The sequence below is a fragment of the Cupressus sempervirens genome, chromosome 7 (assembly GCF_028749045.1).
Source record: "Cupressus sempervirens isolate cs-2001-9-10 chromosome 7, ASM2874904v1, whole genome shotgun sequence".
NCBI lineage: Eukaryota > Viridiplantae > Streptophyta > Pinopsida > Cupressales > Cupressaceae > Cupressus > Cupressus sempervirens.
The window spans coordinates 587,807,780-587,832,116 of NC_143124.1; the positions used below are offsets into that span (position 1 = coordinate 587,807,780).

A 24,337-nucleotide genomic window follows, 5' to 3' on the forward strand; every position below is an offset into this window, starting at 1 on the left:
CTGTCTCATGCCAAGAGTCTTATGTCTGCAATACTTTTGGTCATCAGAAAGGCAACAATATTGTAACAGCTGTGTACGTGGCTAATACAATGAAGTGTCACCGCTATGTAATAGACGAGACTTCCTGTAGCGAAGTTTTGATATCTCAGTGGGATGTATTTTCTTTGGTGAGGAATTTGAACTGCCGGTGGCTAGCTTTGATACTGTAGCAGAGCGTTGTTGATGTTATGGTGATACTGATAACTATTAGCAGAGGGTTATTTTGTGTATCATTATTGATTGTGTGTATCTGATCGTGTGGTTTATCACAACTATAGTACAAAGGTTTTCGATTGTAAATACCCTTGTTACTCTCTTCTTCTAACAAGAAAAACAAATCACTGACAGGCAGATAATAAACTTGTAAGTTACTAACTTATAGCCGATTTTTAGGGCAGATTCAGGCGATTCATGCCAAAAAAATCGCCGATTCCGATTCATGAGGCAAAAAAAATTGGCTTGGTTGAATCGGCAATTCCGGCGATTTTTGGGCGATTTTCGGAACTATGGGTATAACCACCAACAAACTAGCTATAAATTCAAGGCCTTCACTCCAAAAGAGAGGAAGTGGAGCTGAAAGCTAGTCTCTACTTACCAAAGTGATAAATTTGTTAACTTTCTTTTTCTTTAACAACTAGAAATTTTGCAACCGTTTGTCATAAATAATTTTTAGTTTTCTTCACTACTTTGCAACATCAGTTAGACAATATATATGGTTCTCAAGTAGAGAGACTCTTGTGGAAACATCTACTTAAACATAGATAAGTTTATGGAACCTCCTTGTCAGGATTTTCAGAAACAGATTCAGATCTAAAACTGCCAACATTAATATCTCCAAGTGCAGTAACCTACCCTTCAAAAAGATGTATATTCTGGGCAATGTTCAGCCTTGCATTAATTAGAGGTTGACCTTGTATAAGTTAATTTTGGATCTCTGCTGGATAGCAAGATTCTCACCAAAAAATTAGAGGATACCAGGCCATAATTTCTTGTGCATCAAAAGTTGAACACTGCAAGTTTATAGTGGGATTTGATGAAATTGTGATCATCAAATGGCACTATTATGAATGTTTATATTTTGTTTTTCCATTCTGAAGCTCACATGTTAAATCCAGAATAAGATAGCGTTGCACACCTCTAAACAATATAAGACAAATGGACAAACAAATCCCTTGTAGAATGTTTGCATGGAATCTCTCAGTCCAAATTGGTGTTTCACTTGGTGGTGAACTAAAATATTAGCGTTTAACTTTTACCTTCTATAACATTGACAAATTTCTTATTGTTTAATTGAAAATAATGGGATAGTTCTGAGCTTTGTGGAAAGGAAGTTGCTCTAAGGATATAAATTTGCTCCACATTATTTAGGGTACTGTCACTACTAACCACCAATGTCATTCTTTTGTGTGTGTGTGTGTGTCTGTGTATATGTTTAGAAAGATGTAATAGATGTTTCTGAAGCTCTTAACTAAATCTAAAAGGATGCTGAGAATAAAGGATGCCAAGAATTAAAGTCAAATGGTTCCTATATTGGGAGAACAATATACCCTCCAAGCTCCAAAGCAGACATCCCAATGGATATCTGATGTTTGAGAACTAGCTGATTGGGGAGATATACCATCATGGAATTAAAACTAGACTAGCATAGTCAAGCAAAAGATTGTGGGTTGAGGGTGAATATTTTAAGAAAAATTCATGGTTTGATTCACAAATGGACTAGTAACACAGTGGTTCAATACCTCCCCTTGCTTATGAGATGGCCTAGGTTCAAGTCATAATTGGTCCATGTAAACTGGCAAGCACTCTTTAATATTTTGGAGATGACAATACTCCAGTTCTCCCCCTGAGGTTTTAGTTAAAACATGCATACACCCTGTCCCCTTTCAAATCAAGCTAGGTTGCATCACCATGCCAAGAATGTTTTGAACACAAGCATAAGTGTACGATGTCTCCACATCTGTATGAGGCTATAAAAAATGTAGCCTATGTAATATGGAAAAAACTTTTGCAAATGTAATTGTTAATTGAGGCCACTTCTAAGACTGAAGCATAAAGCATTGACATGGATATACACAACCAATGACCACATGAATAGAGGAATAAGCTTCTTTTAAGAGGCCTTCAATAAACCAACTTCATATTTCCCATAAGGAGAATCGATGTGATTTATTAAAGATTAAACATATCGAAACCCATAATAGATTGGTTCAAAAGATGTATAAGATTTTCTTGAGGTGATGGAATGTGTACATGTGTGAGTACACTATAACTTTGGCTAGAGACATGCAGTAATTTCTCTAATAATGAATAACTGATATCAACCAAGTCTCCTATGTAATGCCAAACTGATGCCAGGTCCCCCAGTCAGTTCGAAAAAAAATATTAAATAACCTAACCGTCTATCTATATCCATATTCACATCTAAGCATAGCTATAAATGAAAAATAAGGTATTTGTATTCACAGTCTCTAAAGACTTATCAAGCATAACTAAGAACATAGAAGATAGAAAGGATTGCTCATTTAAAAGTTACAACTAATGGAAGACACATCTGAAACAGAGGAAGTTGCAACAAGAAACTATGATGTGATACATTGGCAAAGAAATGTCAACCATTGCATTTGTGTATGACAAGATTGTTGTTATTACTGGCACTATCATTACAGTCATTAGAGACCTTGAACTTAGTCCAGAATGCAGGATAATTATTTTGTTACCTTTTAGAAATCAGTATGCCTATTAAGTTGAACCACATTATCATCCTACTAAAGAATGTTGTAGTTAACGACAATGAATTTATCTTCATCGTCATCATCCTGAAATGTTATGAATGTAACAGTTTTGACTCTTTACAAAAATATAACCATATTCTGAACTTTAGAAGACATACATGGACTCATATTGCAAAGTGCAAAAGTTCACTCCAAACTTGTATCGAATATAATGTTTATTTAGATGGATCTTAGATGGTTCAACTAGCATTCAGTGTTTTTATTATATGTATTTGCAACTTGTGTTATCCTTATTTTTGAGAACAAGAAACATTTTATGTGACCCTAATATCACCAATTTTAATATTTTAGTGACACTTCAAAATTGAGGCTGAATATTTTAGGACAGGCTTGTGGTGTACTCTATTGCTGTATTATACTATAAATTTAGAATGTTACTATATGGTATATATAACGTACTTAACATCATAATTTTTCATAAGGCTGTTCACTAAAAGATGGATGGTCTAGGCCATATCCATTTGGATTATAATCCTTGAACAATATAACTATTCATTTACCATTGTTATTCTTCATATATCGGAATATATCTTATTCTGAATCTTACGGAATTCCCATTAGAAACCTTTTGGTTTCTTGCTAGAACTTAACCAAAAATCCATATGAGTAAATTTTATATGTGGGCAAATCTCTTGCTAGCATAGACTTTTAAGCATCAACATTGTTGAAAAGCAGATCTGTAAAATGCTTTTTAGAGTGATTTGAAATTTTGAATGATCAATGCACAGACAGAAATCTCAGACCTGATGTAGAGTTTGAAATTTTCAATAAGTGCAGCCCCATGCACATAATGTGCCTAACTAGTACTCTGTTGAATGCAAAGGTTAAAAGAATCTCTTATGTAGAATGCAGAAGTGAACTTGGCATTTACATATCAATCCAGAGAGAAACCTTTAGGATCTTGAGTACATATAATTTTATAAAGGTAAAAAAGTTTCATATGTCATTAACCAGCAAGATACTGATTGGTGTGTGAGACCACTGTTGTAGTCTTGTAGATGCCCACAAGAGGTTGTTCATTCCATTTAGATTAATTTGTCCATTTTGTAACTCTTTAGGTTTCAATCCTTTGATCAAGCTTGTGAGAAATCCATTTGTCCCCATCCATGCCTGAGGTGCCAATGTATACAATCACAGCACCTACACTAGAATCCATCATAAGGTGTGAACCAACAACCACCAAGCTAAGACCCCTTCTACTTATCAAGCTAGACAGACTACAGTTATACCAATTATTATAGATAAAAACATCATGTTGTGCAAGTGAAACTTGCTCAAGTTTACAAAAAAGCACATCAATTTCCTATGTCGTGAAATTACAATAGCTCAATACCTCTTAGTAACAAAAAACTCGTACTCTCAACAAAAAAGAGTCTACTTCAATATGAATGACACAACCTATGACAAGGCATGGATATGACATTGTCCTATATGTGAGTTTAGAAATGATGACATAAGGGGAAAAAATAAATATTCAAAGAGAAATGACAATAGCTATTGAATCCAAGGCTTGTTTCTTCATTAACCTATGAAGATGACCAATCATACAAGTGTCTAAGAGAAAGTAAACACATGGAACCTAATATTCTTCTTTGGGAGATTCTTAAAATCAAAGAATAGATACCCATCTTCTTAAGTAATATTCAGTATTAATTCAAGACCATTTATCAGTTCACATTCTGCTTTACATGCGTAAAGCATTCTATGAGCAATATAGTGATAATGCCAAACAATTTATGGTGTTCTAAAGATCTACCTATCATCACAGTTCTGCTGTTTCCCCCTAGAGAATCCTGCAAAGATAAGTTTATAATACCAGGTCAAATAACATTAAAAAGCTACACTTCCATGCAAATTAAATAATTATTCTTCAAATGGAAATTCTCTACAACAACAAAAACTCAACAAAAGGTTGTCAGTGCTTCATAAGCCTGCAATGCAAAGGAAACAACATTAGACCTGCAAGAGGCGAGTCAGTTTACTGTCTCTATAAGGAACATGAACTCCTTCTTTGCGCTTCTTTTCGTCTCCAAGTGCACTAATAACATTCCCAAGTGCTAACAATCCCTTGTTAATATGAATACCTGTATGAGAGAAATCGTACTGATTAGTCAATTTTGAAGGAGTAATGAGTACATTGCAAAACGATAATACCAAAAATATTGCAGTGAAACAGAAACCTTCTTTTAAACGAAGACCATCAGCACCAGTCCTCTTCGCTCGCTCTGATCCAGCAAGATCTACTAAGTGAAGCTTTGCACATAAAAAGTCTTCTCCTCCATCTTCGGTTAAACCCATTTCTCCTGTTGAAACTGTATCCCATTTCCGCATCTGCTCCATGGTGATTGTGAAGATGGCATGTGAACGACTAACACAAAGACCAAGTTATCCCACCAGTAATCAGAACCAATAGATATTAAATAGCTGGCAAAGCCAAATCATACTGATGACATTTGCATGGAAATTTAAAGAATCACTCTTTCAAGTATATATTCTAAGTAACTTACAAATTAATATATCAATATACATGCACAGTCATGGGCACATTATATATTGAAATAAGAAATACATATAAAAAATCTGAGAGGAAACATAAAAATAATTTGACCTAATTAATGCTGTGTATATTAGTATGATCCACTAAAAAGAAATAAGTTATTCATCAAATAATCAAAACTTCTAGGCATAGTAATCAGATTAAGACACAATTCATAAGGCATGGCCTAACATAGCATCAAAATATGTTAATTGAGATAGCCAACAAAGTTGCAACAATTCAAAAGAACCAAAAGTACATTCATTCGAAGTGGCAAAGATGATTTGTAACACTTCCATTATCAAAAAGATAATCAGGGAACTTTTTGTCATCAAGAAAAGCTAATAATCATTAATTGCTCACAAAGATTTCCAAGGGTGATATCCTCACAGTGCTTAATTCTTCAATTCAGCATTTGGAATATTTTATTCTATTGTTTACTTAAATCTAATAGAAATCTAGCTATAATATACTAGCTTAAGCCACATAAGGTCCTTTATAGGGATTTTGGAGTTAGATTAAGTTTTGGAGCATAGGTACTCAAACTAGATTTTCAGTATGCTTGATATAAAGATTTCAACTTCGGTTGACAGAAAACCGTTTCCAATTAGATTAATTAAATTTTGGAGTACCAGCTGTATACACAGATGTGAATTCTTCTTGTGTGATTACGTGGACAGAATGTTCTTGTTAAAGCTGTAAAAAATTTATAATAATCAAAGTTTACAATAAAACAAGAAATCAGTGATTGTGTGATGACTAGAGAAAATAAATGTTTTGAAACTAGAGTTTAAATTGGTCAGATTAAGGTCTTGGCCTCTCAACAGTAATGTTACAGATCATCTTCCCCATGCCCACATAATGCATAAAGACGAGAGATCTATATGGTTAGCATCCACTAATATTCCTTTCAATCTATATAGGAAGTGGAGGTTAGCCATACATTTTAAAGATTCAGGTGAGAACAAAAACATGAGCATCACCAATCCTAAAGCTGACCTTTAGTTGTAGGAATCTGATATACCCTTTCAGTTATCACTGCAGAAAGCTAAGAAAATACAAAAAAATATTTTTAAAAAAAATTAAACTTTTCATTAGAATGGTTTAAACTTTAAATACATGTCCACTGATTAGTATGCATGCTGGCTGAATAAGGCCAGGCACATGTAAGAAACCCCTAATCTAATTGACAAAATAGTGTGTTTATAAAGAGAGTAATTCTCATAAAAATCACATTGGCACTCATTGTCATTCTTCTATTGCCAGTAAGATTAACTACTTTGCAACTACCATCCCCAGCCGACTTGCAGTATTCCCCATCCTTCAATGACGTCGACTGCAATGAGAACCATGTGTTTCTGATTTCTTAGCTCTAAAAATGAGGGACGACAACAGCAGGGTATTTACATAATTTCCTATGTTACCCAGAGTTTCTCGGACAGGGGAATAGGGAAATGGGTTTCTGGGACTTTATATATATATATATGGAAATCTAAAATTTCAAACATATTCATGAATTATATAACATTGTAGCATTCATCATAGCAACAACATTTATAAATCTGGAATCAATTATCATTCATCAAATTATCTCAGATACCGATTCGTGCTAGTAGGGCCTAGCTTCCGCATCCGATGCGGACGGATGCGGGAAGCCTCCGGATGCAGGAAGCCTCCGGATGCACTGCAGGTGCTGCCCGGAAGCCACCCGCAGGCATCCGGATGCGGTTGGAAGCTGATACTCAGCCCAGATGCCTACGGGTGGCTTCCGGGCAGCATACTCAGCTTCCAACCGCATCCGGATGCCTGCGGGTGGCTTCCGGGCAGCACCCGCAGGGAATCAGGGAGCATCCAAATGCATCCGCGGGAGTTAGGCGGGAAAACAATAAAATATAGTATATTCTAACTTAAATTTTCATAACAACATGTGACTAAAAGCATTTTTTAAAGTGTTTTTTCACAATAAAACCCTAAAACGACCCTAGAAGACAACATAGAAGCATTCACAAGAGTCATTCTAGAATTTTGTTTGCACCTACAGCCACTCCTTCATTGTGAAGCTAAGTTCAGCATTTTCGAAGAGGATCGATCGAAGAGGGAGAGATAGCTTTCTCAAGGAAGTTTAAACCATTCAAGGTAAGTGATCAATTCTTTTCTTGAGTATTTAGATGAATTTTTTTGAGTTTTTGATGATTTTTTTCAAGTTCTTGATTTTTTTAAAGTTTTTTTTTCAAATTTTTTTTTTTGAAAGATATGTAGAAGCAACTTTGGGTATCTATTTTAGTAGTTTTTCTCACTTCTTTCCACTTGTATGCATGATCATTGATGTTCATAGTTGTTAGGAACTAATTAAAATTTATTTATTTTCTTATAAAAGAGGCCCATTGGACACCGCATTTAAAATGGGGGCAAGAGACCACGCTGAAGAAGCTATTGCACGTTGCCTCTATGCGAATGGGCTTTCTTTCAACTTGGTGAGATCACCATATTGGAAGGAAATGGTGGCAGCAATCAAAGAATCACCAGCTGACTACACAAGCCCGGGCTATGTTAGTGTGGCACGCAGTGCATCTAGCATAAGTGGAACCATGCTTGGTTCAAATGATCTTTCAAAAGTTGGAGATGACAATGAGAATGTGGATTTTCTTGCGAATCCCTATGATTCAAAGTCAGACTTTGATTGATTGAATCTTCAGACTTCAATCATTTACCATGTTTTTAAATTTTATTTTGTTGGAATCTTGAACATGACCTATTTGAACTTATTGTTTAAGAGTCAAGACTAAATGCTAATGTTGGACAAGCACATATTTATATTGATATATGAATATCATATGAATTTTGAAATATCTTGAATTTTGTTTAAGGGTTCCAGTGAACTGTTAAGTATCATAGATTCAGTCATATTATGATTTATCAAATGATTTGTTTTTGTGTATTTCTTGCATTTCTTTGCATATGTTAATATATATATATGTGTGTGTGTGTGTGTGTGTGTGTGTGTGTATGTGTATATATACATACATACATATATATGTATGCATGTATGTATGTATGTATATATATATATACATACATACACACATGCATACATATATATGTATGTATGTATGTATGTATATACACACACACACATATATATACGTTTCCTCTCGCATCCGCATCCTTAAAAAAAAAATCCCCGCATCCCGTATCCGCTTCTGGAATCTGCTTCAGAATCCGCATCTAAATCGGTAACTTAGCAAATTATCATAGAACTGAATCAAGGCTGCAAGATTCAACAAAGACTTAAAGTATCATATCATATATCAAGATCCAATTTTCATTCATCAAAGCATCATATAATATCAGAAGACCCAAAAGTCTCAAACTTCAAAGTCAAAATGAAAACAAATATTGTATATTACTGTCCCTACATTTGGTCTAAGAATACTAAATACTGCTCAGATTTACACTCTCAATCTGCAAATTTTCACCAATGACTTTCAGAATTCACAAATAACTCTGTTCACATTCTAATAAAAGAAAGAGCAAATGAGTATTCACTCAAGCATAGCTTTGTTCACTCGGGCCAACCTATATGCAATTTGCAAGTAATACACAATTTGGTATTTTCAATCATATGCTTAAGAGTTGATATTAGTAATAACATATTTTAATATTTAGGGTTGCCTTGAGGTGTGGGTCGCACACAAGATTTAAAATATTGCAAAATTTTATAAAATTATCTTACTTTTTGTCTCTTGGTGCCAGAAACGGCCAGCAATCCCTAGGATGGTTAGGCGACGGCTTGGCCATCCCCAACCATCCCCAAGGACAGTAAAAAGTTTCTAAAACTTCCATTAACTGTCCTCGAGTTTCTGGGACAGTTTCCGAGAATTTTGCCTCATCAGAGATGGCTTGGAAATGTGTGAAGAATTTCTAACATTTGTGGACCACATTTGAAATCTCCAAAAAAATGATGTCACAAGAATTGCAAATAGAGACTAGAGAAGATCCAAAAGGGAATACCTTGACCAATTACTATCGGCCTTATACTTAAAATTAAGAACAAAAAATTATGAGTCTTTACTAGCATGGTAATTAACCATTGCTTTAGGGTCATGGCCCAAGGTGTAACAGCAGTTCATGCATAGTATTTTTAAATAAAAATATTGAAATTCCATAAAATAAAATTTCTTAATAATTAATATATTTCACTAGTGGGAGGATGCCTTAAACAATTTGTCTCGTATAAATAATTTCTTGATCATTGTTGTTTCACTGAGATTATACCTCTTACACAAAGTATTTAAACTAGAGAAAGTAATCTGTCAACATATTATTAATCCAGTATATCCTTGAAAGAGGGGCCTTGAAGGAAACACAAAAGTTGAAATGGAGATGAGAAATGTAACACGAATGTATCCAAATTCTTTAACTGAGACACATTTAAAGAATAACACATTTCTTTTCACTCAGACAATAAAGAATAGCATACATTCCATAGTAAAGGTTACTGAGGAAATAATTCATGCATTGCAAATAAAGATGCAGCTTTACTGGGCAGACAGAGAACTCTAGGAAGTAGTTCATAGGGATATAACAAAATCTATAGTTATAGTTTCTGCAATCAAATGGAATAAACATTACATAGATCTATAGAAGAAATACAAAGAGATAGTTAATTTGCTAAATACTTCAGATGCTGAATTAATATCTTTTCAGAGACCATAGTCATATTTTCAACTGTATTTTAAAACAGATTGCATGCACAAATGCAATGATGATAATTTAAAATATATTCTGCTAGTTCCCTCCAGATTACATAACGTTTTCTGAATATTGAGTAAAACCACCCAATCAAAATCTTGACAGATTCATTGCTTCACTTGTTATGAAGAGATGATAATCAAAAAAACATAACTTTCCTCAATCAAGGATTAGTGTATCTACACTAAAGTTTCATATTTGCCACATTTCAAGCTCTCAGAGATCATATGTAGTTGACAACTTTGGATATGTGATAATGGACAGAAGAAGGAGATGCAATGACCTTTTGAAAGAACAATCACAGAAGGAAGATGCAATTAGTGCAAGAGAATCAAACAAGAAGAAGACTATGCACTTTAGGAACTGATATCTGATTTGCTATTGATTGTGTTGAACCTTGTAATGAGTTGATACTGGTAGTCTTTGTTTGTGAAATTAACCTCACTTTGCCAATGAGTATATGTCTAGATTATGCACAAATGCAAAGGTACATGTTTCAAGATACTGAGGATGCCCATATTCCACTATTTATTTTCATATTACAAGTTTGGAACTTAAAAAAACAATTTTTTGTTTTCCCTAACCAGAAACAGTGCTTCATAGTCAGTTCAGTTTGGCCCTAATCATAATCCAGGGTTATAAATTACAGTCTAATCGTTGAAGCAAAATTTTGTAAGTTTTTCAACAACCAAAAAATCAACCATATTCATCTGATGAAACATATTCCCAAGGGCTATAACATTTTATTAAAGAAAGATAGAAAATCCCATTTCCTATTGTATATTACTAAATAGTAAATACCATAAAGTGGCATGGGTTTTTCTATATTGTTAAACAGAAAATTCATATGGGCCATTGTATATTCTTATATATTGACAACATCTTTGTGTGCATCTTTCTTCTCATAGGAGCTTTCTTGCACATGCTTTACAAGTTCCATATTACATAACTGATAAGACAAAGGAATAGACAGCATGTACATTTGCAGATATCTCATGCTTTCATTATTGCTATTGTGCTTTTTCCATTATCACGCCATCACTTCAGTAATAATGTAAAACAGATGGAGAGAATTGGGTTCATAAAATGCCAAACCTGGACTGAGAATTCATGTTTGTGCTTCCGGTTGCTCGAGCCAATGAACCTTGTGCCAGACATGCAGCCATTTCTTTTTGAGTTCGCACATCTACCTCTGTTGAACCTGCAAGTGTTATGACCCCATTTGACGTCTCCCGAATTTGTATGGGTGCCTTTCCAGGCATTGTTGGCTTTCCTCCAAGAACATTGATTGCATCTGCCTTTAGAGCAGAGGAAGGGCTAGGATCAAGTAAGTCGTGCACCTCTTCTTTCAGAATCTTCAAATGAATAACAATGACCATGGAGACACCAAACTCAATTAGTCTTCCTTCTTTACTATATTAAAATAAGAAATTGGAATGCAGAGTGAGTAGACACAAAAACATTATAATGAAACTCTCAACAGACAGTACAACATATATCATAGAGGCCCTGTATATCACAGAGGCCCTGAGTGACAATAATGAAGATAGACGTAAACACATTTAACTAAACATGGTGAACAAGAGTCCAAGAGAGTAAATCAGGTAGTTAAAGTTTACTGCCTAGCCCCAAAATCCAACTCTATAGGCAGGCGTTGAAAACATCTCTCTACTTCAACTGAATAACAAGCATTATAAATATCACCGTCAGACAAAAAAATGTATTATTACTTTTCTTAACAGCTGCAAAAGCTGCAGCCTAGGTTATCTCTATATAGAAGCTACTGCAAAAGATGACAGAAACAGAGTTGGAAATGGCCCTTATGGAGCAACTATTGATAATTAATATGGAGCCAAATTGTGGGATTGGTTGGTTAATATATTCTATTTTATAATCTTAAACTTCATAAAAATGATATAGTCTACTTGGTGAAAACAAAATCCAATTGTATTCCATGAAAAATATAAATATATTCACAAAATATCATATAAAGAAACAAAACAAGTTGAATTAAAATCTCAAACAAAATTCAAAATCAATTTTAAACCTGAAAATGTATAGCAATACAGCAAAAAAAAAGACCTGAAGTTCATTTTAGAAAAACCAATCTAGATTTTTAATTTTCACCATAAACTCATCCATGATATTTCTAAGATTTTTGGTCATTCTTGCATGACTATTCTCATTCTTCAAGCATTTACTTTGAGTGACCAAGCGGTTGAATGAATCATAGTTGCCAGCACTCCGTTGGGACTGATTTGCACATTCCATAGAATTGCAGAATTTATCTAATCATGTCTCTTTTTGTTTCCCTTTAGATAAAAATATCATTATTAACTAGTCTAAGAACACCTCACATACTACTCCCTTGTTTTCTCCTACAATGCCATAGATTGTGAAAATTGATTCCTTGCAAAGTTGTCAAAAAACTTATCATGCAAGAATTCCACTGCTTATCCCAACGATACATGTTGATCCTTAAAAACATTTATTCAGCCTCTTTAAAAACAATTTGAAGAATGGCAATTCTGAGCTTCGGACAGGGAGCACGGCTTCTTGTATTCAAATTTCAAACAACATATCTTTGCTTGTGTAATCCCAGGTCAGCCTTAACCAACTGATAGTCATAGTGTTAGATTAATTAAAAACGGTAAGAATGCTTCATCCCCTTACCCTTTTTCTCCAGCAAGAAAATGAAATTCAGAAACAAGGGAATATAGCACCATAGTTCGCAGACCCGGACTCGGAGAGTACTCGGCAAGCCCAAAATTTTCAACTCCGCACATACTCGATAAAAATTTCGTCAAAAACTCAGCAACTTAGAAAGTGCTAAAAATCAAAATATCTTAAAGAAACATATATTTTTTGTAGAATTCAGTTACAAAATGTATTAAATTAGAAAGTGACATCTCAATATAGAAAATGCATAGTTTTACAGCAATAACATCATGTGAAAAATGCATCTTAACCGGCATTTTACCTACATCGACATTTGTACCTACATTTTTTTACATCTATAAAAACACGAGAGTTAAACTTGAGAGTACTCGCCTAGCAAAAAAAATTGAGAGTACTCGGAGAGTTTGCAAACTATGTATAGCACAATAAGAAAATATAAATGAGAGATCTTTTGAAAGAGAATCTCTTGTATGAAGAAAATCTACTCTTCCATTCCTTGAAAAAGGAAATCAAACACAAAATCAAAAAGGGAATCTTACAAGTTTGCTAGCCATTGCACGAAAAGATTGACCTTTCAATGCCAGATACCACTACACTTATAGAATGCATAGGAGGCAATTAGTCCCTTGTCACGAATCTCGAGGGGAGCACTGACCATTGCCAACAATCTCCCCCTCAGCGTTACCCAAGGGGATTTAAACCTGTGACCAAGCTCTGATACCACTTGCTACAAGTGAAATTGTCATTGCACCAAAAGATTTACCTTTCAATACTGATACAACCCCTAGACTTATAGAATCCACAGGAGGCAATTAGTCCCTTGTCACAAATCCTAAGGAGCACTAACCATTTTACCAACAACGATACAAAATCCAATAAAAATAGTAGGTTCATGCTACCCGATACAGTATAGTTTAAGTGGAGGATTGGCCAGTGCACCTATATTCAGACAGGACTTTCTTATAAATTTGAGTTTCAAATGGAATACTCCGTGGGGCTCCATGGTGACTTCAATGCGCACACTGGCCATGGAACATTTCTCCTAAGTCAGACAATATATGTTATTGTGCTGGAGAGTAATGTCTTTCCTTCAAATTTTTGCAGAAGATAAACAAAGAACTAAACAAGAAAGCCTTAACCTTTGCTTAAAATGATCTGCCATAATGCCAGAAACACTCGTTTTCTCTCGAAAAAAACATATGGACAATAGGCCACTGCCTCAAGGGCCAAGGATGAGACAAACACTGCAGTCCAAGAATTCTTCACCTAAATCATAGTCTGATCAGGAAAATCTTAGTCTGTAGTGATAATTTAAGGGCTAATAATATTCACCCAGGGGAGCTTTTGTCTCTTTTACATTGTAAAAGAATTGCAACTTGAGAAAGTTCAAAAATGAAAGTTTGACTCGATTTGTACAAAATCACTATACCCCAAAAAAATAAATACTGAAAAGCCTCATACAGAAATATCTTAGATTATTTCTATATCATGGGTCTTTTAAGGTTTTAATGCACAACTACAACAATTTTGGTCATTAGAAAAAAAGACACTTATACTACAGGATAGACACTGACAGGTGGTCCTAGGTAATATGCATACAAATATAATATATGTTTTAGTTAGTAATGAGTAGATAGAAAGCTGGTAATCCAAACAAAAATAGATACTTTGGTTAAACAAGAGAAGATAGAATGTAGATTATCCACTTTATCAAAATTCAATATAAGTAAAAACTAGCACAAACGTGTCTTAACATGAATATAATATGCTTTGAAAGATATGTGATGCCTTGTGCTGTCCAATCCCTGTGCTCTTACACATACATTATGGTGGGACTGTCACTAAGATTCTACTTACTTTTTGATATATTCTAGGTTTCCATTGAGGCTTGAATATGCTATCCTATTTGAATTTGGTCTGCTCATTTTACCCCTATTAATTTTGACCTTCAAAGTTATCCACGCATACCTTCACCTATACAAAACAAAAGCCCAAGTTGATTTGGGATTTAAATTGTGCCTCTTAGCACAAAGAAAAAGGCAAGTGAAAGGAAACATTGATTATTCCTGCTTAAATTCACCAATTAAATAATACGTACTAAATACATCAGGAGCCCAATTTACATTTCTCAAGAAATAATACCATACCATGTAGAGAAGGGCCACATGACAAGAAGTGTCTCTCTTTAGCCCAAGAGGAATGCAGTTGATGTAATAAGGTAATTTTGTGAGGTTTAAATAACAAAATATAGAAAGGAGAGATAAACAAGGATAAACAAATTGAGTATCATGACTGATGAAGATAAGGAAGAAAACTAGAACAAACAGTACAATAAAGGAGCATTGAAGCATACCTCAATGAATGAAACTCTTAACTGAAATTCTGCTTGATTTTTCAATGTTTCAATTTTTTGGAATATCGCCTCCATAACTTGAGGAATAATTCCTATCTCCTCATCTTCTGCATAACCAGTGCCCATGGTGTATGTCTTGCCAGAACCAGTCTAGAATAAGATGTAAATGTCATCCAATGTGAATCCAACAGCAAACATTTAATCAAGTAGTAAATGTTATCATTCAATTCCTTCGTACAACATAATCATTTATGATCCAAGTTGGACAGAATTACAGAAGAAAAAGGGATTTAAAAAAGAAATTGATCAACCAACATGTAGGTGCCATGATGAGATGACACACACCTGTCCGTATGCAAGAACTGTGGCATTATAACCTTGGAATAAACCATCAACAAGTGGAGCAACACATTCTCCAAAAATCATTGATGATGGAGAACCAGTGCTGCCATACACGTGATCAAATGTAAATGAATGAGTACCAATTTGCACCTGCAAAATTATAATCAGAAATTGGTAGAAGTTAGAAATATACTCTACGAATCCTTTAAACGTAAAATCCAGATCTCAGAATCTACATGATTAAAATACAAGGCATTAATGGATTTCAATGAATTGAAGCAAGCACTGAGAAAATATGCACCATGCACTATTTAAAAAATAAATGGCATGATAGTATTTTCGTGTGCACATATTAATATACAAAAGAAACCAGTGGTTTGAAAGCAGTGTCTGATACAGAAGTGTAATTAAGCAACAAGAGAGTTGGAATTGTAAAAATTATTGTTACTGTATTTCTAACACTGTAGTTTTATAATGAAAAAAAGTTCTGTAGAGTTGCTCAACCCACACACACTGAATATTAATTTGTGTAGATTCAATTACTAAGAGTCCAGTTTAAAAGTGTGCAAATTTGGCTTGAGGTGCTGACTTTATAAAGTCATCTGCAAGTTGATCATGAAAGACAGCATCTCCATTTCATTATTTTGCATCTTTTCTCTTAATTAATGAAAATAAAGCTTAATATGTTTGAATCATTCATACATCGGTGGATTCTTCACCATCTTCAAAACATTGAGCATTGCGGTATATTGTTGGAGATGGATTGGAGAAAATAAAAACATCACCTCAAATTCTATAATACCAGATTGTTTTTCATATTGTTCCATGGGCTTCCTTGTAATCTTCTTCTTACAAACCTAGGAAACTGCTCTTGAGCTCATGTTGACGATATACCCAATTGTTACTTGCAATCATCAATAGATCCTGTCAAATTTGCATCTATGTAAACAATCAGGGAGAACCCATCATCCTTTATGTTCTCTAGTCCAAAGGTTAGAGTACCCAACACATATCTCAACAGATATAGCTGTCTTCTAATGTGTTTGCCTAGGTACTATCATTATCTTGGAGAGATAACTTGCAAAAAATCCTGCATCTGATCAGGTATTTGTAAGATGGACGAGGATCCCAACCATATATCTGTAGTGAGATTCATTAACCTTTTATGATAAATCATAACTGGAAAACCATGGTTTTCCACTATTCTTTGGCTATCAACCATCCCAAAGTTTTCAATCAACTCTTTGGGATACTTTGTGTTACAAGATTCAAGAAGAGTTGGCAGATTAACGGATTTCCGGATGATTGATTGATTAACAGAGGAACAAATGTGTTCCTTATAAAGAATTACAAGGACGTTGTTTCTAAAAGAAACAACGTAGACTGAAGACGGAATTAGAAACAAAATTAGAGACAGGATAGGAAACATTCCTATCTGGACTGAAGAAAAAAGAGACGGGATAGGAAACATTCCTCTCTAGACTGAAAGACGGACTATAGACAAGTAGTTGACTATTATAGAAAGTATAAGATATTATCTTAATACCCTCCCTTAATGGTCAACGTACGAATGTCGGAACATTCTGGGATAATTGAGACCCTCCCTTGATCTACAGAATGCTGAAACCAAGAAGCTTTGCCAGAAGAGTGCTATGACTCAAAATAAGTTGCATTTACAAAACTTCGTTTTTGTGGAAAAAAGGTAAAACCCAGAATCTCACACAACCTTGCGTATTACAGACAACTTGAAATGATTTTTGAGGAAAAAATCAACAAACCCAGAATCTCACACAACCTTGCGTAATACAGACAACTTGAAATGATTTTCGAGGAGAAAATCAACAAACCCAGAAAAACAGAAACAAATTCAAAAGGCAAAAAATGCAGCTTCGCCTTGATCAGGACCCGGAGAGTTGATCGGTGTTTCGATATTCGAAGATTGCGATGATGCGCTGCTTCCAGGTTCCATAATTGCGACCATTGAATTTGGAATTATGTTCGAGCAGAATATTTGTCAGAGATGCCATGGCACGTTTTTCAATGAAAAACTGTGAAAATCTGTGAAGGCACGTTCTTCGAGGCAAAAATACGAAAGACCCAGAAGAATCAGAGAATGACCCAAAAGAGAGCTTGAAAAACCCAGAAGGAATCTGCTGTCGTTTTCTGGATCTGTTGGCTCGAAAATTGAGGCACCCAGAAAAAATGGACGACAACCCAATTGAGCTCTCGAAAAACCCACCAAAAATCTTCAAACAAAATATTTTTTCGACCCCAAAAATTAGGGTTTCGAAAAAAAAGGCCCTAGCTGAAAAAAGCTTGAAAAAACTTCAGATTTCTTGATAAAAAATGGCAGATTTTTCTTCAAGGATCGATGTGCATGGACAAATGGGGCTAGAGTGTGCTGAACAAACACAAGCAGACCTGAGTTCGGGAATTTCTCTAGGCCGAAAACCCTAAGCGGGTTTTAGAGAAATTCAATAGAAATAATTTTGAAAAAATTTAAACAAATAATTTCACGAAGAAATTATAAATTTTTTCGAAAAAATTTAAGTAATAGCTCTGATACCATGTTACAAGATTCAAGAAGAGTTGGCAAATTAACGGATTTCCGGATGATTGATTGATTAACAAAGGCACAAATGTGTTCCTTATAAAGAATTACAAGGACGTTGTTTCTAAAAGAAACAACGTAGACTGAAGACGGAATTAGAAACAAAACTAGAGACAGGATAGGAAACATTCCTATCTGGACTAAAGAAAAAAGAGACGGGATAGGAAACATTCCTATCTAGACTGAAAGATGGACTATAGACAAGTAGTTGACTATTATAGAAAGTATAAGATATTATCTTAATACTTTGTCCAAGAAACAAATACATGATTATGATTTGTTATACATCTAAGTTCAAGGCAGAAAATGCAACTATATAAGATATGTAATCTCTAATTATTTAAATCATGATCCACCTGAAGTCAAGTTTTCACTTCTTACAGTGGTCACAAGATTGTCAACATAAACAATCAGGATGACAATCTCAGTTGTTGTCTAAAAGACTTTGACATAATTCATGAGCTCAAAGGTGCTAATCAATCTGTGTTGTACCCTGTACAAGGAGTTTACTTCAACCCATAGAATGATTTGATCAATTGACATAACTGATGCTCTAGGAATCTCCTTGAACTTTAAACTACTGTGCTCTTGAGATGCATTGACCTGCTTTTGGTAATCTGTGGACACTAACATAATTTCCTTCTTTCTTTCTTGAAATTCAAATCCTTCGAGTACTTACATATTTGCTTCCTCTTGGAGATTCCAACTCAAAAATGCATCTTCACATCCATTTGGTGAATGCACCATCCAAATTTAGTAAATGTTAAGAGGATCAAGAATTTCTGAGGTTATAAAACTTCAATTATTTGAACTAAGTGAGGAAGATCATTGTAAAAGCTCCATTTGTTGCCTCATTAACCATTAAGGATGAAAAATTGCACCTTGGTCAAACTGAAAAGCTTATTTAACACAACATAGATGGTGTCATTTTTATGAGGAGTGTCTGTTTAATTAGCCTCCAACGGAGAATCACATATTATAACTATGCTTAAGCTATTCCTTAAGTCCCAGCCAGGAATTCCCTTCCATTTTGAGAAAATATTGGAACTAAGAATGTAGGGTGTAACAGATGACAAAGAATTGTCATGACAAAGTAAAATTCAAACTGGTATTTAGTTTGAAAATAAGTAGCATCAAATGAAACAAGCAAAATAGCAGAAACAAAAGAAAAGATAAAAACATCACAAGAGGAAGAGGAAGCCTATAATGCAAAGGAGGAAATTGCTGATGCTAAGAAAGAAAAGCAATTCCACTAAAGGCAAAAAAACCGAATCAATGATTCACAAAAAAATATTCTAGCATCCATGCCTGCTTCCAAAGCTCTCTAGCCGTTTAAAGGAATTAAAGTGCAGCACCATCACTACTGCATGACATTCTGAAGCTATAAGATATACCTGGATTTAAATGTAGCTATACTAAATAGAGTTCATAAATTATTATCTGATTAAAACATGTTCAAAAAATATATACACCAAAATCTGTAATGTACACAAGCCTACCTCAAGCACTTGAGGATAAAAGTCATCATATAGTAGGGTAGCCTACACGAATTGGGGCATGGGAACTCATGAAGAGCCACACATCCTAGCAGAGAACATGGATGTTCTACACACTCATACTTCCAGGAAATGAAAGAAAAGATAAACTTACTGCCTATAAATTTGAGAAACACTTGTTTCATGTGCAAAGTACCTTACACCATGCAAAGTATTTTATTTTCTTCTCTGTGCATTATTCTCGCATCAAAGACAACAAAAAACATAGCAGTGACCTCTTTCTACTCAACAATCTTTAAGCCACAGGCAATGGTCACACTTAAACTTCAGGGGGGAAGCATAACTAATACCACTGCAAGTAATCAATTGTGCAATCAAATGTTGACATAAGATACAACACTATTTTGTGTTTAGTATTCCAATATATACTATTAGATATTTGCATACTATTTTTTTTCAATAATTGCAACAAAAGTTGCGTAGACTTCTCAAGCACTAACAACTAGGACGGGAGGAGAATGTTGGTCATTCCATATAATGAATAGAACCAATATTACTAAAAATCCTCACCAAGCATAAGATCTAGCTACACCATGCATGCCCAATTTGAATGGTATGTGAAGGAAAAACATTATAAGATCTATCCAACCGAGAATTTCATGACAGTTATATTAGAATGATGGGAGCATTGTTTGTTAATCAGAATTAGATTGCTGTTTATTCATGCAGGAAAATTACTTAGCAGTCTTATTAAGGGAGAACTCATAATAAAAATTGGTAGGTCCTGCAAAGAAACATTTAAAGCTCTGCATTTAAGCTTATGTGGTCTCATGGAAAACTGAAATTTCTATTATGCCAAAGGATTTAGGTTTTGCAATGAAAAAAGAGTTCTGATAAACTATTTTCAGAAGAAATATCTCGAGAACATCTTAACTACCATTGTAAAAACCTTGCCCATAAATATGTAGATGCTTCCACAAACAACTAGTATCCAGTAGCTACTAACAGCTGAAATTAACCTTTGTACAAGCTAGCAGCTCAAATTTTTTAGAGGAAAAGTCCAAATTTTGCAAGGGCAAGGGTTTTTAATTCAGTGAGGCCCCCGAGTACTCCTTTTTTAACCTGGAAGAAACTACCATCCAATTCCAGATTTTGGGAGTAAGTGTGTCTTGGCATCACCTTTTCAAAGCCTGCATGTGCGACTGTTTATTTTATTACAATAGTTCATTGCAGTATTTTCCATATACTAGCAATTATAGTTTGCTTGCAGCTTCTATGCATAGTTTTAATTATTTGTTTCTCCCTTGCTGTAGTTACACCAAAAAGAGTTTTGAAATTCATTTACTCTCAGGATATAGCTAGCTGCTAAAGTCCAAATGACACTCTTGTAGATATTATAGGTGATTGAATCCTTGCAATAAACACATTGATCAATGAGAGACCTAAGCTGCAGGCAGAAGCTCCCACAACCCCACTTACTGTGTTGTCTTTTCTGGAATGGAAAGGAAGATAGCCTACAAAACTACAAGCATTCTAAAATTCGCTGAAATGCTAGAACACTCCTGGAAGTGGACAAATACCTTGAAATCCAAACAACTTGCGACTTAGAAATGGTAATGTATGGGGGAACAAGTGTTCAACAGTAAAAGCAGCTTCAGCTAGCTCAGATTTACTAAAACGTAGGCTCAATGTCATGCAGGAAGCAAATTTTGTTTTAAATATATTGTGATACAAGATTTGTTCAAACTCACTCAAACTAAACAAGACCCAAAAAAACCAGTCAACATAAGGCTGTGACAGCCAAACTTAGTGAATCACATTGCTTAGACTTGGTGGTGGTAACCAAAAAACAAAAAATTAAAGCCAAAAAATGAAACCAAGCAACTTCTGGAAGGCACGAGAAATGGTGGACAAGCCAATGAAATGCTGCATCAAATCTATCTTTCAAGGACTGAGGAAGATCCTTTGCAGTAAATAGTGGAAAGCCTGGTATCTCCGCCCAAAATCTTCTCATCTTTAAATGAAGCACATTACAACTGCAAACAAGTCTGGGAAAACAGAACATAACAGAAATCATAAATGCACCAGGCATAGAGAATATGAAAGTGCGTATGCTTTGCTTGGCTGCAATGTAGAAAGTACCAGTGCAGAAGAAATTTGTAACAAAGGCAGGAATGGGCAAAGAGGAATTGAGCAACAAGTGGAGAATATACCCAATGTTAGGTGCAGCTTTTCCCATGAACTTTAATATACAAGTTTTAATCTTCGTATTCTCGTTGTCCTACCTCAGCAGACTTATTCCTTCACATGCATCTTTTCTGGCAGATTCATTTTACATTATATCACATAACATTTCAATTTCCCAGGTTGCTTACATTACTTTCTAATAACATTCATGATAATGCAGTTTCCTGCAACTAAGTATTATCTTGACATGATTTATTATTTCTGTTCTTTCCCACATGCAACATCTCATCTCTCACAGCTTGCACACATTTTTGAGCTTCACTTCTCCAGCATTTCTTTACTTGGCTGATGTGGCAATATTATAAACCTTGATGTATTTGTTGCTTCCTTCGGCTCAAATCCATTTGTGTACTCATTTGATTGGTGTAAACTTGTGCTTGTGATCAAAGTAGCTTCTATTTGATTAGTTTATCGTGTATTTAAAGTTGACATATTGAAGAGTGCAAAATAGAAGTTCAGAGTCCATAAAAATCTCTGTAATTTTTGGTTTTTCAGTCTGCGTACTTTAAAACTAAGTAAAAAATCAGCCTGTCAAGTTGAGACTTGTGATGATGTGATATACACAGAATCTTGAAGACAACAATCTTGGCAATACATGGCCTAAATGAAAAATAATGGGATAGTTGAAGAATTACTGCTTGTAATGCACACACTCTTCCCTACTCACATTTCAGCAGAAATAGTATTATATCAGATACCAACAGTACTTTAGTTGGAGCCCACCCCACCATGATGCCAGTCAAAGTAAATTTATGTGTTAACCATGTGAATTTGTTCCAGCTTCATGCTACCCACAAGGATTCCACACAATTAGAGTTTTTGCTACTGACTGACATGCAAATATAAAGGCTGAGGCCAGATGAAAGTCCTCAATGACCTAAGTAGAATCGATTTCTCTCAGATATTGCTTTTGAGGTAAAATGATGTGTGTGTTGTTATGTTCTACTATCAAATCTTTACGGGGTGTGTTTCTTAAAGTACCCTAATCATTAGGTTATTTTTATAGATCCAATGAGGGTTGTCTCGAACTTAAAGTTTATGTGGTTTTGGGCACCCTCACAACACACCCAAGCTGGATAGAATATCTATGCATATGATAAAATTGCAACACATCAAGAAATCTTTCGTCTGCACTGTAGTGTAATGCGAGCAACTGCAATTGGGAAATTCTGTGTCAAAATATGTAGTTTCAGTTGCCAAATGCCACATTGAAAGTTGTCGACTCTGAATGAAAACTGGCAACAGCATGCATCTCGTATATCTCATTAAACACTGTATACCAATAGGCAAATTATCTCACTCTACTCTGCCACAACCTTCTCGATCTTATTGTAGGAGAAAATTGTGGTTAAAATTTACGGCTATGCTCGCCAACTGGCGACACAGGTGAATATGATGATGAAGAGCATGTTTTTAGCAATTTTTATGTCCCGGTCAAATGCAACCAAAAACAGAGTTGTTTTCCCAAAAAAAGGCCACTAGCATACAGCCAGGAGTAATTATTAAGAGCAAATGCCATTTACATACAGCCAAGAACAATGATTGAGAGTCGAGAAAAAAATACTTACTTGAGGTTTGCCTGGAACTACAGTTATGCAATCGTTGCATCCCTGCTGACGCTCTAAAGTTATAAGAGGCCTAATGTGAACACCAACTTTCACTGACTGACACTGAGCACCGCCATTCTCTTCCCCACTGCTTTCATGCACCGCATTCCCATTGACATTGCAATCCATGGTGTCAGATCCGATCTCCGCAGCCTCTAGGCCTGATTTGTTTCCTGTTTTGGATGGATTCAGATTCTTATAACCCACATTCGCATGCAGCAGATCTATCTATTTTCTGTTATAGAGCAGAAATTGAAGTGTCCCCTGATTAGAATGAATCCAATCCAAGGCGAGTTGCAGTTGGGATAGTGGTCTTGTTGACAGTTAGCTCAACTCTCCAGATCTCCACCTTCCTGATAAGCTTAAGCCTACCATGCCAAGGTAGAATTAGATAAATTAGGACCAAGTGGGTTCATTATTATTGTTGAGCAACACAATTATGGAATCAGCAACTAAAAATCAGTTCCACCCAAAATTCACTACAATGGATAGTTTTTTAAGACAAAGAGTCCCTTGCAACCAACAACTAGAAAAGAGAGTGATTGGGATGATGGCTGCTCGCTCTCTCTCTCTCTCGTCTTTCCTACTACACCAGAACATATGTCTCACCTCAACATCATCTAACAATAACAATAAAAAAAGACAATATAATTAAGAATTCACAAACAACAGGGTTTCACCATCAGTGATGGCTGTTACCATCCAGCTGCAGCCATACAAAGGCTCTGCAGTGGGGCCCATCCACTGTCCCCAAACATTCATTTGCTCTCCAAAAGGTTAGAATGCAAGCAAAGCAAGTGTGCCGCGGGGGAGGCGGAAAAGTAAAACAAGCGCCACCCCACTTTACAAACACCGAAATTCTCTCTCTTCCACTTCACGCCTA

General features: G+C 35.1%; 1 protein-coding gene across 3 annotated transcripts in view; it reads right to left on the reverse strand.

The window, feature by feature from the left end:
- FRA1 (P-loop containing nucleoside triphosphate hydrolases superfamily protein) overlaps positions 1-24,098 on the reverse strand; it is a 94,858-nt gene extending 70,760 nt beyond the window's left edge. For 2 of the 3 annotated variants that reach the window (XM_089792152.1, XM_089792154.1), the window contains exons 1-7: positions 23,416-24,076; positions 15,497-15,643; positions 15,152-15,301; positions 11,215-11,474; positions 5,012-5,199; positions 4,791-4,915; positions 4,588-4,624 (exon numbers count right to left, since the gene is read on the reverse strand). In XM_089792152.1, the coding sequence (XP_089648278.1) occupies positions 4,588-4,624; positions 4,791-4,915; positions 5,012-5,199; positions 11,215-11,474; positions 15,152-15,301; positions 15,497-15,643; positions 23,416-23,583 (1,075 nt within the window). In that variant the 5' untranslated portion in view covers positions 23,584-24,076. Of the gene's footprint in view, positions 1-4,587; positions 4,625-4,790; positions 4,916-5,011; positions 5,200-11,214; positions 11,475-15,151; positions 15,302-15,496; positions 15,644-23,415 lie in introns of all 3 variants that reach the window. The other variant, XM_089792151.1, reaches the window with a different exon arrangement.
- Positions 24,099-24,337: the final 239 nt, after the last annotated feature.